Source organism: Eubalaena glacialis, chromosome 9 (assembly GCF_028564815.1).
Source record: "Eubalaena glacialis isolate mEubGla1 chromosome 9, mEubGla1.1.hap2.+ XY, whole genome shotgun sequence".
NCBI lineage: Eukaryota > Metazoa > Chordata > Mammalia > Artiodactyla > Balaenidae > Eubalaena > Eubalaena glacialis.
In genome coordinates this window covers 89,886,568-89,904,392 of record NC_083724.1, presented here as the reverse complement: position 1 = coordinate 89,904,392, position 17,825 = coordinate 89,886,568, and the positions used below count along the sequence as shown (strand labels likewise).

The 17,825-nt window shown below is 39.4% G+C and overlaps 1 protein-coding gene across 3 annotated transcripts; it reads left to right on the top strand.

Moving 5' to 3' along the window:
- The first annotated feature begins 4,412 nt into the window (after positions 1-4,412).
- On the top strand, positions 4,413-16,962 carry PRXL2C (peroxiredoxin like 2C). 3 transcript variants are annotated; one of them, XM_061199316.1, is made up of 6 exons: positions 4,413-4,740; positions 5,182-5,250; positions 6,142-6,195; positions 6,363-6,468; positions 10,860-10,901; positions 14,448-16,962. In XM_061199316.1, the coding sequence occupies exons 1-6, from the start codon at positions 4,513-4,515 to the stop codon at positions 14,573-14,575; spliced, it is 627 nt and encodes a 208-aa protein (XP_061055299.1). In that variant the 5' UTR covers positions 4,413-4,512; the 3' UTR covers positions 14,576-16,962. The 3 variants fall into 3 exon arrangements, with proteins under 3 accessions (XP_061055299.1, XP_061055298.1, XP_061055301.1); XM_061199315.1 differs by having other exon boundaries at positions 10,770-10,901; XM_061199318.1 differs by lacking the exon at positions 10,860-10,901.
- The last annotated feature ends 863 nt before the right edge of the window (positions 16,963-17,825 follow it).

The following is a 17,825-nucleotide window of genomic DNA, read 5'->3' as shown; positions in this document are numbered from 1 at the left end:
GCATGCCCAGTTGGGGCAAAGTATGAACAACAAGATGCAAAAAAACCAAAAACCCAGCTGCCACTTCTGAGGTGTCAGGAGCAAAAGCAGGGTACTGTGCATGATCCCTGCACACAGCACCACCAAGGGGGTGGGCAGATCACCCACGCCACCCCTTCCGCCCGACACACGGGTCCACCCCTACCCTCACCCCATTTAAGGGATCAGCTTGCCCCAGCTCAGGGAGCAAGCAAGGGAACCTATTACTTGTTTTCATTCCCTCGTGCTGCAGCACCAGTCCCAATAAAGCCTTGTCTGAATTTCTTGTCTGGCCTCTTATCAATTTCTATTGATTAAAGAGTCCAAGAACCCAGGTCGGTAACACCTGGACATGAGGTCAGTGAACTGGACCAGGCCTGAAGGGAGCTGGGCTTGAACTTGTGAGTTACCCTAAGAGGGTCAGATTCCTTACCTCCATGGGCATAAGTGGTTTATAAAATCTCTTCCAGTCCTAAAATCCTCTATTATCTGTGTATTTCATTTCTCCTGCTAATATTGCACTCTACTGACACTAATCATTAACAGCTAATAATAAAACCCAAAAGTTGCCTTTCAGAGATAGCGTTCTACTGTACTTTCTTCTTTCTCATGAGCAAATAGTTAGACAAACGGAGCAAAGTGAAACCTTGCTCTCTGGGCAAGGCTCTCTTCAAAAGGCTGATAGGGTATATTGGCAACAACTTATCCCTTCAGCCTAAGTTACTTCTCAATGAATTAACCTCTTGGGGGACACATTCCTTGTTTCAGAAAAACCAAGGTTCATTAGTGACAGCAGTGGACATGAATTCACCAGGAATGTACTATTTTCAGACTGAAGTACAGCTGCAGAACTCAGCCAGGTGTGTGGGTGATAATGGCATACCAGAAACATAGTAGAGGAGAACAAAATGAAAAATGAAAGGCTAGGGAGTGGGGAGGAAGGTAGAGGGAGAAGTACAAGAGGATAAGGACAAGCAAAAAGAAGTTCATCCATTTATGAGTATTTATTGGGTACTCTCTATGTTCCAAGCTCTGTGATAGATTCTGGAGATATGCAGAACAAAATGGACATGGACTTGTTTTCGGGGAGTTTATACTCAAGAAATGGAAGAGAAGGGTAAGGGAGGGATAAATTAGGAGTTTGGGATTAGCAGATACAAACTACTACACATAAAATAAATAAACAACAAGATCCTACTGTATAGTACAGGAAACTATATTCAATATCCTGTAATAAACCATAATGGAAAAGAATATGAAAAAATATATACACATATATATGTATATATATATAACTGTATAACTGAATCACTTTGCTGTATACCAGAAACTAACACAACATTGTAAATCAACTATACTTCAATAAAAAAAGAAATGGACAAAAACCAAATAATTATTTAATCATAAATGTAACAAATGCTTTTTTAAAAAAAAGTGTGCAGTGTACCAAATAACCAGAAGTTAGGAGGTCAGGAAAATTTGATAAGTTGGAATATTTGATGGTCTAGAACATATGATGTACCAAGTAACATATTCCCAGGTTCAACCAGGAAGTTTTGGGGAGCTTTGACCAGCTATTGGTCACAGTGTGAAGACAGTGTGGTTAGAGTCAGTGGTTAGCATCTAAACCAAGGAAACCTGGGCATCTACTGTCAGGTGAGGCTCACCCCTGGAATAATCTGAATGAAATAGAGCTGGCTGGGTGTTAGGTTGATGGGTTTCTGTGGACTGGCAAGCCTGCAGTTGCATATGTCCTCTGAGCTCTGCCCTGCTTGTTTCAGACAGTGGGAAACACCATTTCTGTAAGGCACTATGACTACCTTGCTCCCATTCATACTCGATCCACGCCGGATGGTGAAAGCTCTCTTAGCACCACCCTATCTTGCACATTCCATGCATTCACCAATCAGACAATATTCATGGAGGCCTACAATGTGCCAGGCCTTGTGCCAGTCTGTGAAGATATTGCAGTGCTGCAGAAGGCAAGGAGCTTACTGTCTGATTCAAAGCTTTCCAAACTTTCTTGGTTCACAGTAGTTTATTTCTTGGTGTCAGTAGTTTATTCACAGCACCCTTAGGCCAAAAGAAATTCCTATCAGTTTCTTTTATTTGGAAGTTAGATCCAAACAACTTAATAAGTATTTATGTCTGAACAACTTAGTAGCTATTTGAAGATACAACTATAAATTAAAAGAAAAAGTAATATTTTTATTTCATCCCAGAGTGTGCCTGCCTGTTGGACACTGCACAACTTCTCCAATCTTGGAATCAGACTGGACATCCCAAACCTCATTCCCTAAACACAGTGATTTTTGTGCGGTTCTAGTTTATTGTTTTTAATTTTTAAAAATTTTTATTTATTTAGTTTTGGCTGCATTGGGTCTTCGTTGCTGTGCGGGCTTTCTCTAGTTGTGGCGAGCGGGGGCTACTCTTCATTGTGGTGCTTGGGCTTCTCATTGTGGTGGCTTCTCTTGTTGCAGAGCACGGGCTCTAGGCACACGGGCTTCAGTAGTTGTGGCACGTGGGCTTCAGGAATTGTGGCTCACGGGCTGTGGAGCGCAGGCTCAGTAGTTGTGGTGCACGGGCTTAGTTGCTCCGCGGCATGTGGGATCTTCCCGGAGCAGGGATCGAACCTGTGTCCCCTACATTGGCAGGCAGATTCTTATCCACTGTACCACCAGGGAAGCCTGTGCAGTTCCAGCTTTTTATCACAACTGTTAGAAACCCAACTTGGCAAAGATATGACATTATTCAAAGAAATATAGTGGAAAAGAAATGTAGTCTAATGTGAAATCGTGAACTATCTCCACTCACAAGCAGGATGTCAGGAGGATAACCCCTGCTTCCCTCAAGTATTTAAAATATCCTGCTGTGCCTCTGAGAGTGCATCTGTGGCACCCCAGCACTGGTGGAACATGACTTAGAAACAGGTCTATGATTAGAAATGTCCAAACCCACAGCAGAGTTTCTCAAACTGGGAGCACTTAAATGTGTGTTCAATAATGTATGTCTTCACACAACTGAAAGCCAGAGGATTCAGGATCAGTCTCTCCTGCACTTTGTGGCAGAGTGAAATTGGTCACTTTTACCTCACCAGCACTCTGCCCTTGATAAGTGTGATCCTGACGGGGTTCCACTAGACAAATACCACAAACAGAGGATTGTATTTTCTGAACCACAAATCCAGAAACAAGGGTGGGTGAACTTATAAAGACAAAGAACCTGAATGTTGTCTGGTTCTGCCCTGGAAGACTTGGACACATGGTCACCATCTATGAGAAACCCCAGTGCAAGACCAACCTCCAAGTCCAGGACCAGCTGAGTCTCACAGAGTCTGCAGAAATTCCTAAATTCCTCTATGCCTGCTTGCCTGCAGCCTGCCCCAGGAGAAATTAAGGTAGAACAGAGCCATTTAGCTCCATCTTCCTCATCCCTCTCAATCCACCATTTACACACACACACACACACACAGTTATATCACTTGAGAGGCCTGGTAAATAGCTTTAGCAAAAAAAGTCTGAAGAAAGGACATGGACTCCTGAAACACCCTAGCACATTTATAAATAGATTTATTATACCTGCTCTTAAAAAATATAACTGAGGGAATTTTCTCAAGTGATAGCAATGGTCCATATTTTTATAGGATTGTGGATAACGGGTGGATAATCAGGCAAAACTCACCTAACTGTGGACAGATGCACAGATTCTGATGGAGTAAAATAGAATCTAGGTGGTGGATATAGGAGTGTTCCCTGTAAAATTCTTTCAACTTTTTGGGCATGTTTTTAAATTTCCATGATAAAATTTTAGCAAATTTTTAAATTTAATTAAAAAATAAAATTTAACTCCACTTAAGATTTGTACATTACACTGTATGTTAATGATACCTGCAAAAAACAAAAAAACAAAAAGAAGCACGAGAACTGAGGCGGGAGTGGGTTAAAAACAGACTAGAAGGAAAAACAAATCTATCGGATCATAAATATGGATGTGCTTGGTAACTGGTTTTCTTGAACAGATAAGAACTAACTTCGACCCAGGCGGCTACGGAGAGCAGGTGTTGCTTTCTTCCTAATTAACTCCTTTCTCGGCTTGGATCTCTCTGTCTCTCTCTCTGTCTCTCCCTACCATGAGTGGCTGAGTCAGAAAACGCGACAGCGCTTCCGTACCTTCCCGGAGCTTCGGAACCACCGGAACTGCGTACAAAGACTTGGCGGGGCCTAACCTGGAAGACAACATGTACGCCCCGGCTTGCCACCGCGCCCCTCACTCTCCCCGGGCGCCACAGCGGGTCTGGACGGCGCAACTCCGCGCCGTGCGCCCCGCCCCGCCGTGCGCCCCGCCCCGCCGTGCGCCCCGCCCCGCCGTGCGCCCCGCCCCGCCGTGCGCCCCGCCCCGCCACGCCAGTACGGCCCGCTCCTTACGCCCAGCTTGGGTAGCGACCCGGCCCACCAAAGATTCTGACCCCCACCCTCGCGAACCAAGGGCCCGCGGATGCAGGGCGCGATGGCCGCCCTCTCCGTGGCCCCGGTCACGCGGCAGATCAGCAGCCGCGCCGCCCCAGCCCCAGCCCCAGCCCCAGTCCCAGTCCCAAGCGGCCCCGAGAGCGGGCAGCCCCTGGCCGCCGCCGTGGCCGACCTGCCGGTGCTGGACGTCTCCGGGAGGCGGGTGCTGTTCGGCGCGCTGTTCCGGGAGCGCCGGGCTGTAGTGGTCTTCGTGCGGGTGAGCGCGGGCTGCGGGACGATCCGGAGCAGGGACCTCACCCGCAGGCTGAGACGGAGGTTGCTTCCACGGCCTCCGCTGGGGGGTGGTTACATCGGGCCCCTGGACGGGTCCAGGGCCCGAGAGCGGAGCCCGCCGGGCCTGGCCCTTCCCGTGGTCATCCACTAGAAGCTTCCGGAATGCGAACTGCTCCTCTCGCTTTCTTGAACGGGAATGGAAAAGCAGCCCGCCAAGCCAAGGCCATTTTCTCAGCGAGCGAAGAGGCCTAGCACAGACTGGGTGCGGCCTAATTTCAATGCATATTTGGGCGCCCCGACACCTCTTTCTACCCGTCTTGGGTGTTGTGTTAATTAGCATCACGCATAATGAAGTACTTGGTCCTTTCTGACCCCGGGGGTGTTAGTTGCTAACTTGTCCTTTTTGCCCATATTGGGATTTCAGCATTTCCTGTGTTACATCTGCAAGGAATATGTAGAAGATCTGGCCAAAATCCCCAAGAGTTTCTTACAAGTAAGTTTCCTGAGAGTGAGCAGCAGCGAGCCCCGCTTCAGGGCGGCCTTGTGAAAATCACCTGCCATTTATAAGGAGTGCAATGGCATGAGGTGCGGAGTGCACCACCTCTCCAGCGCAGACACTCACAAACCCAGATTCTCACCATCCCACACATCTCTCCAACACCTCCAAAAAGGGGAGGCACGCGTTAGAAGTCTATTTCTGGCCTGTTCATTATTTCCTGGTTATAAGCATACTAACCATAATAATAATTTTGATGTTACCTAATAACCTTCCTGTTCTCAAAAGTTGATTGATAATGACGGAAAACAGAAATGCTAAAAATATTTCCTTCCCTTTATTTTTGTAATAAAGACACTCCAAATAGTTGTTCGTTATAGGAAAATACTAATATATCTTAAAGGTGAAAATTTGTATTGTTAATGGAATGCATGTTCCACATTGGTCTGACAACCACATACAGGTGTGTTTCTTCAGGCATATAGAGGTTTGTCCTCAGCTGACCTTTTGAGTGAAAGCATTGGGTAGATTTTGTAAAACTAAGATCTATTTTCAGCAGACCTTATCAATTGAGATGTGAAAGAATAAAATTGTCTGATTAAATAACCCTACTTTAATAGTTTTTATTCTTGTTTAATATATGCCTTTGGGGGAAGTGTAGAGAACTACTGACTATTATTTTGAAATTCTTAGCAAAAGAATCATCTGAATTAATTGAACATTTTAGCATACATCTCTTTGCTTTGACTCACACAATTTTGCTCTTTATACCATTCTTCTAGAAGCCTATAGGTGGCATTAGAATGGAACAAAAGAGTTGGATTAGGGGAAGTTGTATGAAACATGTGATTTCCAATAATATGTACATGTCTTTTTTCTCTCCTAAAGGAAGCAAATGTCACTCTTATAGTGATTGGACAGTCATCCTACCATCATATTGAGGTAAATATATAGCAAATTGGGACTCTACAGGTTAGATCTCTTTCAGACATAAAAATTGTATTATTTGAATCACTAAATGTAGGCTAAATTTGCTAAAATTAATTCAGATTATCACTATTTTTCTCCCATTTCTTTTGACAAAAATTCCAACTCTACTCTTTTTTCAGCCTTTCTGTAAACTGACTGGGTATTCTCATGAAATCTATGTTGATCCTGAGAGAGAAATTTATAAAAGATTGGGAATGAAAAGAGGTGAAGAAATTGCCTCCTCAGGTAAGACATGATATGTCTCAAGTAGAAAACACTAATGGTGTATTTCACATTTCACATATGCATATATATGCATAGGGGAACAAATGGTAAATTCATAAATCAGCCTGCTTTTTATGATTCTAATAAGTGATCCAGATTCATGAGACTCTAAAAGATTCATTTCCTGGATGTAATGACATGGAAGGCTGTTGGCGAAGTACTAAATGAATGAAAAATGCAAGTTGCAGAGCAGTGTTTTTAGTATGATTCCATTTTTGTAAAAATAAAAACCATTTTCATAAAGATCTATACTATATATGTGTGAAATGAAAAATGTTTTAAAAGATATTGCAATGATTACCCCAAGGCATGGGAATGAGAAAAGTGGCTTTTGAATTTTTTACAATAAGTACATTTTACTTTTGTAATTACAAGAAAAATAATATTGCTTAATATATTTTCATACCTCAACACCATGGCTTTGAACGCTCTATATTCTTTAATAGATGAAATCTCAGTTTTCATTTAAAGCCCAACTCAAAGGTGCTCTTAATAGCTCTTCAAGCAGAAGCAATTGCTTCCTTCATTGTATTTTAATAGCACCTTGTACTCTATTATATACTCTATAATTGCACTTAAGGTGGTGGGTAGTATAATTAGTTGAAAAGTTTGATGTTTTATTCATCTTTATATGGTCCATATTCCCTGCCCTTACACAGTTCTTTACAATTAAGAGTATAATAAGCTTTAGGTGAACTATTTATATGTATTTTAGGTAGAAAGAACTTGGCTTCTGAAATACCAAATAAGAGAACTCAACTTGAACTCAAATCACTTACTCTCAACAAATGCTGAGAATGACACCCATGGCACCCACTGTGTTGGATGTTCCTGGGAGGACTGTGATAAAAGACACAGCCCCTGCCAACCCAATGCTCATAATCTACTCTGGGAGACAGAAGCAAACAGTCAACTACATTACAGTTTAGGGCTCATAAAAGAGGAGAGCATGTACTGGCAATACCTATAATGCAGAAATGCCTATAACACCAGAAATGCACAGGGAGAGAAGAATCTGGGAAGGCTTCTTAGAGGCGGTGTTGTCTAAGCTCATTCTTTAAGGAGTTAGCTGGGTGAAGTGAGGCTGGGAATGGTGCAGCTGACGGAAAGTAGCACGCGCAAAAGCACACAGGTATGAAAAAATGTGACTGTTGGGGAAGTGCAGTTCCCTGTGTCTGGCCAGAGTCTAGGAGCCAGTTGGGGGATTGTGTGAGCCAGGGGACTGAGTCTGGGAACATGCCAAGGAGTTTGGATTTGTTCTGGAGGCAGTGGGGGAGTCATAAAAGTATTATATTTCAATGGAGAAGTGATACAGTCTTGTTGCCAGGTGGAGGAGCAATTGGAATGTGCCAAACGGGAGTCATTGATATGCTTGACAAGTTTGTAGTAATAGGCTAGAAAGAAATGACACGGCCTGAAGTAGAGATGCAGAGGGACAGATCACAGAGCTACTTATGAGGTAGAGTTGACAGGATCCCTTTACTGAAGTTTTTAAAGAAAGCAACCTAAACTTTATTAAAACCAATGATGAGGTAGCATAAATACAGAATTTGCTCTTTTTTGCCCCTCTCTTTTTAGTATAGGAAATTGCAACAGTACAGATTGTGAACCTTCGTCTTTGGTAGACTCTTTTCCTGTGCTATAGCAGAGTCTCAGCATGTGTAAGGTCTGTTTGTCATTTAGCCACTTTAGATATAAACTGTGAGTTTCACTTTCGTAACACCTCACCATTCATTGCCTCAATAAAGATGTGGAATTGCAAAGAAAACAGATGAATTTAAAGCAAAATACATGCTTGTGATTATGAGAGAGTATATTCAAATCATTTAAACTCCTTTGATCTGTGTTAAAGTACTGTATTTCCAAACAGAAAACATTAGGTTCTCACAAAATAATTTTTTAAAGTTCCTACCTGAAAAAGCACAAATCTCAGAATCAGTTTCAGAATAATCCTACTTGAAAATTATGACACTGAAAGTAAAATATAATAATTTAAAATTAATGGGACAGTTTATAAAGACAAAGAGTAAGAAAATAAAGCCACTAAATTCAAGGGAGTAATGGGTTTACCCAGTATTTCATTTTGCCTTACTTGATAATAAGCCAATTTATGGTGTTAAATCTATAATGATTACTGTAGACAGCAGATAAGCACAATGCAGAAAACATGCCTCTTATAATACTTACTTAATCTAATGTTTCAAGTTAAAATTCTGGTCTTGAGTCCAAGAATCAAACTAAGAGGAAGAAATGAAAAACAAGAGTTTTACACATAACTAAATTCTTACTAGCAAAATTAGATTGTGCTTTACAGCAAAGATTGTGAAATTCTAGGTTGTGAATCTTCTTCAATTGAATTTCTAAAATTTCAGAAATGTTAAATGACCCTTCTTCAGACATGAGGAGATAGTTTGGATTTATGAACATCTATTTTAAGTGTAAAATCCTAAAAAACAGTAAACTTTAGTCCTTTACCCGTGTCTCTAAGCTAATGAGCCTGTATTTGTTTCTTGGTGAGATGAATGTCCATCCCAATATAAACATGAAAGAAATAGAAAAGTTGGAGAGATGAAGGAAATAATAGGTATCAGGATATATTAAGAAATCGGGCAGGTCAAAGGCAGCATAATCATCAAAATAAAAAGCAAAAAGCACTAGTAGGAGCCGACCGCAGGGCTGAGGGTTGGGCTCTGTGCTGCGACCCGGCAGGAGAAGATGAACGGGACTGGTAACTGCTGTACACTGGTGGACGTGCACCCGGAGGGGCAGACGGTGGGCAAGAGGACCGGGGCCATGGTGTCTTGCTGCTCAACCAGTCGTTCTCTGGCCTCAGAACTGGTGGAGTCCAAAATTTAAAAAAACTAAAAAAACGTAAAAGGCAGGGATAGGAAAAAGATAAGTTACAAGAAAGATAGAGACTGAGTTTCTTTACTCAAAGGGAGTGGAGGACTTCCCCGGTCGCGCAGTGGTTAAGAATCCGCCTGCCAATGCAGGGGACCCGGGTTCGAGCCCTTGTCCGGGAAGATCCCACATGCCGCGGAGCAACTAAGCCCATGCGCCACAACTACTGAGCCTGCGCTCTAGAGCCCATGAGCCACAACTGCTGAGACCACGTGCTGCAACTACTGAAGCAACAAGAGAAGCCACCGCAATGAGAAGCCCGCACACCGCAACGAAGAGTAGCCCCCACTAGCAGCAACTAGAGAAAGCCTGCACACAGCAACAAAGACCCAACCCAGCCAAAAGTAAATAAATAAATAAAATATTAAATTACTTTTAAAAAAAGGGGGGGGAGTGGAAGTGAAGTATCAGTTACTGTGAGAAAGGAAATAGAAAAACTGACAGCCAAGCAAAGATGGAGTGGTAGCTATAGTTGCTATTGTTACAGCTAAACCGCTAAGTCTCAGTTGCATAACGTGGGAGAAGGTTCTTTTTCTTTCACATTTCAAGAAGGGTATATCTATTGCGTGCTTCTCCAAGCAGCAATTCAGGGACACAGTAGGAAAGACTCAGGCCCTTTCCATCTTGTGGCTCTGCCATTGTCAATCCAAACTTCAAAGGATGTGGAAGGAACATGGAGAATCACTCCTGAGAGGTTTTTAGGAGGTGCCCTGGAAGTGGCACACATCATTTTACTCATTGGTTAGAGTGTAGTCACATAGCCATACCAAACTCCAGGAAATGTTTAGCTGTGGTCCCAGAAAGAGGAAACGGGTTTTGACCAGCGTATAACAGTCTGTGCCACAATGTCTCCTGAAGAGGAATGTAGTTATCTATTAGTTGGTAAGAGACTAAACAAAACATAAATGGGGAATTAAAAAGGAAAGCACTACCAGTTTGATAAGTCTGTAGCTGACATTTTTCTGTGGCAGAAAATTATCTGGGTGTGTCATCACTTCTTCCTTTAAAGCAGTAGTTCTCAACCGGGAACAATTTTGACCCCTGCCCCCAGGGGACATTTGGCATTGTCTGGAGACATTTTCAGTTGTCACAGCTTGGTGAATGGTGGTTGCTATGGCATCTAGTAGGTACAGAGAGCAAGGATGATGATAATCACCCCACATTGCACAGGACAAAGAATTATCTGGTCTAAAACATCAGTAATGAAAGGCTGAGAACTGTTCTTTGAAGGAAGAAAAAAAGACAAGTCAAAAGTAAGATGACACATAAGAAAGAGACTGTTTTCTAGAAATACTAACGTTATCTTAATATCTAATCAACTATAAAATGACAACATCTAAAGACAATTCCTAATATTTCAGGACAGAGCCCCCATATAAAATCAAATATACTCTCAGGAAGCATTCAGAGCCTGTGGCGGGCAGTGACTGGCCCTCTTTTTGATTTTCAAGGAGATCCAGCTCAGCAAGGTGGAACACTCATTTTAGGTCCAGGTAAGCATCAAAGCCCAACTTCAGCAGTACACTTCTCGTGCTTTTTAGTAGTCCAGAGGCCATCCACTTTCTTTATAAGATAGCCACTATGTAAAAATGGGCAACTGGACATGGTAACAGTCAGGATGCTGTGCTTTCATAGGGGTCATCGTTTGTTTTCAAATGCTCCTGTGTATTTTTGATGTTTGTTTACTGGATGTAATGTGGCCATGATTCCATACCTGAGTGATTCCAGGTATTTGGGATAGAAGAAATCAGCATTGGTTTGGTGACTTGTATGTGGCTATAACACTCTTTAAAAATTTCAGTGGAGGCGAACATTTTCAAATGGGAGAAAACCATCAAGAACTTTTTTTTGTTAATAGAAGAATCAAATCTAGTTATTTATATCTAACAAAACTAGCAGACTTGCCCTATGTCAGAAAGCAAGTCAAGGGGAATTCCCTGGCAGTCAGACTCAGTGCTTCCACTGCAGGGGGCATGGGTTCGATCATGGTCAGGGAACTAAGATCCTGCATGCTGAGCAGCGTGGCCAAAAAAAAAGGAAGCAAGTCAACCCTAGGGGCAGCTTATTCAGTAACAGTTACTCTAAGCTGCATCCTTTAAATAGCTTTCTTTTTTTATTTAATTTAATTTTTATTTTATATTGGAGTATAGTTGATTTACAATGTTGTGTTAGTTTCAGGTGTACAGCAAAGTGATTCAATTATACTTATAGATATATCCATTCTTTTTCAGATTCTTTTCCCATATAGGTTATTACAGAATATTGAGTAGAGTTCCCTGTGCTATACAGTAGGTCCTTGTTGATTATCTATTTTATATATAGTAGTGTGTATATGTTAATCCCAAACTCCTAATTTATCCCTCCCCCCACCTTTCCCCTTGGGTAACTGTAAGTTTGTTTTTGAAGTCTGTGAGTCTGTTTCTGTTTTGTAAATAAGTTCATTTGTATTTTTTTTAGATTCCACATATAAGTAATATCATACGATATTTGTCTTTCTTTGTCTGACTTACTTCATTTAGTATGATAATTCCTAGGTCCATCCATGTAGCTGCAAATGGCATTATTTCATTCTTTTTTGTGGCTGAGTAATATCCCATTGTATAAATGTACCACATCTTCTTTATCCATTCATCTGTCCATGGACATTTAGGTTGCTTCCATGTCCTGGCTATTGTAAATAGTGCTGTAATGAACATTGGGGTGCGTGTATCTTTTCGAATTATGGATTTCTCTGGATATATGAACAGGAGTGGGATTGCTGGATCATAAGGTGGTTCTGTATTTAGTTTTTTAAGGAACCTCCATACTGTTCTCCATAGTGGTTGTACCAATTTACATTCCCACCAACAGTGTAGGAGGGTTCCCTTTTCTCCACACCCTCTCCAGCATTTATTGTTTGTAGACTTTTTGATGATGGCCATTCTGACTGATGTGAGGTGATAACTTCATTGTAGTTTTGATTTACATTTCTCTAATAATTAGCAATGTTGAGCATCTTTTTGTGTGCTTTTTGGCCATCTGTATGTCTTCTTTGGAGAAATGTCTATTTAGATCTTCTGCCCATTTTTTTATTGGGTTGTTTTTTTGATATCGAGCTGCATGAGCTGTTTGTATATTTTGGAGATTCATCCCTTGTGGGTTGCTTCGTTTGGACATATTTTCTCCCATTCTGTGGGTTGTCTTTTCATTTTGTTTATGGTTTCCTTTGCTGTGCAAAAGCTTTTAAGTTTAATTAGGTCCCATTTGTTTATTTTTGTTTTTATTTTCATTACTCTAGGAGGTGGATCCAAAAGATATTCCTGTGATTTATGTCAAAGAATGTTCTACCTGTGTTTTCCTCTAGGAGTTTTATAGTATCCAGTCTTACATTTAGGTCTTTAATCCATTTTGAGTTTACTTTTGTATATGGTGTTAGAAAATGTTCTAATTTCATTCTTTTATATGTGGCTGTCCATTTTTCCCAGCACCCCTTATTGAAGAAACTGCTTTTTCTCCATTGTATATTCTTGCCTCCTTTGTGGTAGATTAATTGACCATAGGTGCATGGGTTTATTTCTGGGCTGTCTACCCTGTTCCATTGATCTATAAATAGTTTTACTGATCAATTTGTACCACCTGAAATTCCTTTGGCTTCCCTCTACTAAATGGTTGGGCATTGGATCTCTACCATGTTCAAGTATTGCAGTCAGGGACAAACACCCAAAAAGCCTAAATCACTGTGTTGTAAACTGATTTTTCTTGGTTCTTCTTCATGTTTAAAACTGTTCATATTAGTGAGCATAGCTTCTACAGGTTATAAAATTAACATTTACTTTAATAAATTCCAGATGTCTATAAGGAAGTCTTTAGAAGGAGGATTTTGACCAAATATCATAACTTTTTTGGTTTTTTGCAGCTGGAACACTATAGCTAGCTAAAATCTTTCATTTTATTTAATCTCCCTTTCCCTCTCATGAATTTACACTAGTTAGACTAGCCAAAAAAAAAAAAAAAAGCTTTGTTTTATGAGAATATATCCTGTAAATTAGCCCAGAATGACACTGAGCCATGTTTCTGAATGAATTATTTCCATCCTCAGACTTGTAAGGCATTATTTTTTGAGTCCCTCATCTCCAGGTTTCAGCATCATTTGAGCACACGTTCTGTTGTGTAAGAATGAAGAGCACACAGAAAGCATCATTTGTGTGCCAAGTTGGGAGCAGACTTAATAAAATTTTGGTACTACCCATTGGAAAAATTGTAACTCCTTAAGGAGAGAGCTGGGTTTACTTACTTATTTATACAAATCTCTTACACGGTTAACCAAGTATTTCATTTTGCCTTATTTGATAATAAGCCAGTTTATGATATTATATCTACAGTGATTACTGTAGACAGCAGATAAATACAATGCAGAAAACATGCCTCATAATATTTACTAATCTAATGTTTTAAGTTAAAATTCTGGTCTTGAGTCCAAGAATCAAAGTAAACAGAACACAGATTATAAATTACGACTATTTTATTTGAGCAGATAAAAGAATTGTGAACATCTAAGTGTATTGTAACTGATTGTCTTAATGCCCTTATTTTTTTCAGCCTCTGTTGGTCTATGGTTATAATGTATATAGCCTATTAAATCAGTATTTGGGAGTGAATTTTTTAAGGAAGTGATTTATTCTATTATTACATTTAAGAAACAGATGATTTTCCAGCTTGATATTTATGCTAGTTCCATATTCTGCCTGTCTGTTTGACAGGATATTTTATTTAATTACATTTAATAAAACCTAACAGATGGTTATAATTTAAGAATCTTTCCCCTTGGATCTCATAAAACATTAAGTATTAGCCTTATTTAATGATAATTTTTGTCATGCTTTATTACCTTAATTAAAAATTATTATGTCATTATATAGAGAATATTATGTACTCCAGGTAAATAATTTTTTCTTTTTTACTAATTTAAAGTTAAAATGCTTCCTTGATTCTAGTAAGCAATAAATCTAATGAATAACACTGTATGTCAACCTTTACCTTTTATTCTTATTCCCTTCTAGGTAACAACATCCATTTTATACACCGTGATAGGAATAGGTTGGATCACAAACCCATCAACTCTGTTTTACAGCTTGTAGGAGTTCAGCACGTGGACTTTACAGGCAGACCTTCAGTTATCCATGTGTGACATTACAGACTCTGTCGCTTTCAAATGGACCTTGGGATATGACCTGAATTGTGGGAATGCAGTATACTTGTGCAGTGCCGAACTTGTTGGCTCCTCCCAGCCTTTGAGGAGTTATGAAACCATAAAGAGACCACCAGTTGTATAGCATGCTGAGAGGCATCAGTTGTCAAAAATGTGACATATATTTATAACTTTATAGCTTTTAAAGTTTTATTTTCTATAAAAATTTTTGTAAAAAAGTTAAATTTTATTTTTGCAAAATAAAACTTTAAAAGCTATAAAATTATAAATACCATTCTTTATTTTACATTATGATATATCCATTCAATGAAGGTTTTTTTGGCCATTAAAATCATAAATTCTCATGAAGAACATATAAGGAGAAAGGGAAGCAACCCAAGACCATTTTATCCATTGAGAAAAGCAGGATCTCAAATTCTGTAAACAGTATAATCACATTTTTGTATGTATATGTTTATATTTTTGTATGCTTAGAAAGAAAGACAGGAAGTAAACACACCAGAGTATCACCAGTTAAGTATCTCTAGGTGGTAGGATTACAAGTGTTTTTATTTTCTTTTCCATACTTTTTTATATTTCCCAACTGTTCTATAATGAACATGATTCATTTTTTTGGCAAGGAAAAGGTCTTTAAAATTATATGCAGAATATATCCCTACATAGCAAGCTCCACAAAGGTACAATTATATAGGCTGCAGTCCACAAGTTTCTATCCTGATTGCTTTACTCAGAGGAAATACAACAGATCGAACCTTCACAGAGCCTGTGTTCACAGCATCTTGACCACACACCCACCGTCCATTTCACTAGGATTTTGTTTGGGGAAATGGGGGCGGGGTTGCTGGTAAAAGGAGAAAAATATGTTTTAGATATTTAAGGTACGTATTTAAAATATAATCAGTATGCTTTCTGAAAGGAAATTTTAAGAATTGTTTAAACTAAAAAAAAAAAAAACTTTGTAATTTAAATGTACACTGGTTTGGTTGTATATTCCTGGACAGTTTCTATTTCTCACCTCCAAGTTTCTTTTATTTAGCAGACTATTGTGATCTTTTATTTTTCTGGAATCATAATATGTTTTGTTGGAAGTGTCCCAGGAATTCTGTTGAAAAGTACAGCAAAATTAAAGTATTTGTAATTATTAGCAAGTATAATACTGCTCTGAACTTATACTTTTATATCAAGTATATGGAGTCATACACAAAATATAAATTTAAAGTGTCCAAAAATTTGAATCTATTTTCGTGTGTATATAAATGGAAAATCATATTTTTAATCAAAAAAATGAGTTATCTTATAAAAGTTAAAATTAAGGTATTTTGTGCTATTTTTTATAGTAAGGAGACTGGTGGCCCAGATCCTTCTACTGATTTTAGACTTAAAACTGCTGAATCATAGCTTACACAAAATTTATGTATTTACATTTATAATGTACATTATATATATACATTATGAAAATGTACACCACATTTTTTAAGATACATAAATGTTCTTTATGTGGTTTCATGGAGGAACAGTTACATAAATACAGTGCAGTAGTAAATTGCCTACCCGAACAAACATTTAATATAAAAATTACTTATAATAGGTGCTGTGAAATATATAAACATACTCCATATCCAATAATGCACTGGACACAAAATTTTGAAAAACCTTTTGGTGATAAATATGTAGAAGTGCTGGATAAAAAAATAATAACATCTAACAGTTTTGTGGTGCTAATTATTTGCCAGGTACTACTCCAAGTTCTTTACATACATTAGCTCTGTGGAATTGATATTACTATCATCATTATCATTGTCAACTCCATTCTACAGAACAGAAACAACATCTTTTTTTAAGTTGAACTTAAAAGAAAGTGAGGAAACTCCACAAGGGCCAGACAGAAGCAGAAACCAGGCTGTTGACCATGTGTTGAAGCCATGGGCTGCCCTGAGGGCTGTCCCCCCTCCCAGGAGTTAGAGAAGGCTGTTTCTTGGCCAACTCAAAGGCCTTACACTGTTAAAAGTTAAAAGAGTTAAAAGTAAGACCACTGGGCTTCCCTGGTGGCGCAGTGGTTGAGAGTCTGCCTGCTAATGCAGGGGACACGGGTTCGAGCCCTGGTCTGGGAAGATCCCACATGCCGCGGAGCAACTAGGCCCGTGAGCCACAACTACTGAGCCTGCGCGTCTGGAGCCTGTGCTCCGCAACAAGAGAGGCCACGATAGTGAGAGGCCCGCGCACCGCGATGAAGAGTGGCCCCTGCTTGCCGCAGCTAGAGGAAGCCCTCGCACAGAAACGAAGACCCAACACAGCCAAATAAATAAATAAATAAATAATAATTAAAGGTGCTAATAAAAAAAAAAAAAAAAGACCACTGCTTAAAGCACTACCTGAGACCTGGGACTTCTGAGGGCTACGACAGTGTAAGAATGGGCTGCAGTCAAATCCATCTATAGACCAAGGAGCCCTGTGAGGAAATACGTTGTAAAGCTTCTGCAATGAAACTTTGTGGCAAAAAGAATTTCAATAAAATGAAAGTTCATGTTTAATTTAAAAATTCAAGTATTTTTGTTTCTCAAGGAGATTGATAACTAATAGCCTGCATAAAATGTTTGTTCATGTTGCCATCTACCATGGGGGGGAGCAAAGTGATAACACTGACCACATGAAAACTGGAAGACAAACTTTCTAAAGAAGCAACATCTACTTCAAGGTTAAGAGTTATTTTAAGAGTGTTCCAGAAGATGATTTAAGACATGCAGTTGCAGAAGGTACACTTACACATCATTCTGTGAAGAACGATTTTTCATTTAGATCAGAGTTCTTTTAAATTAATTTCACTTATGTTCAATTCCAAGTTTTCTTGTGCACATTTAAAAAGTGAAGTGGTAGCTCTTCATGTACTGGCTCTGTTAGTGGAAAACTCTGAAAACAGTTTCAGGATGCCAGTTTTAAATCAGTATTATCAGATGCTTCAAATAGAAAATCAGATAAACTCATTCCTTACAAAGGAGCTTAAAAAAAGATTTTTTTTTTTTTTTTAAATCCAGTTTACAAAATCAAGGCAAAACTTTCAGAAGATGAAATATCTGGCAGTATGGTGTGTGCTACTCTAAATTCAGTTTAAAAATTCAACGCTGGAGAAAAAATGATTTGTTTTTGTGGTGACAATATGAGCATAGATTTGGAAGAATATATATTTTGATAAAAGTAATGTTCATACTATATTAAGAAACCTATGGGGCAG

Excerpts from the sequence above, each read along its gene's own strand:
- PRXL2C (XM_061199315.1), top strand. The coding sequence starts at position 4,513 with ATGCAGGGCGCGATGGCCGCCCTCTCCGTGGCCCCGGTCACGCGGCAG. Across the intron at positions 6,469-10,769 it reads TGAAGAAATTGCCTCCTCAG|GACAGAGCCCCCATATAAAA; the intron begins GTAAGACATGAT and ends CTAATATTTCAG. Across the intron at positions 10,902-14,447 it reads AACACTCATTTTAGGTCCAG|GTAACAACATCCATTTTATA; the intron begins GTAAGCATCAAA and ends ATTCCCTTCTAG.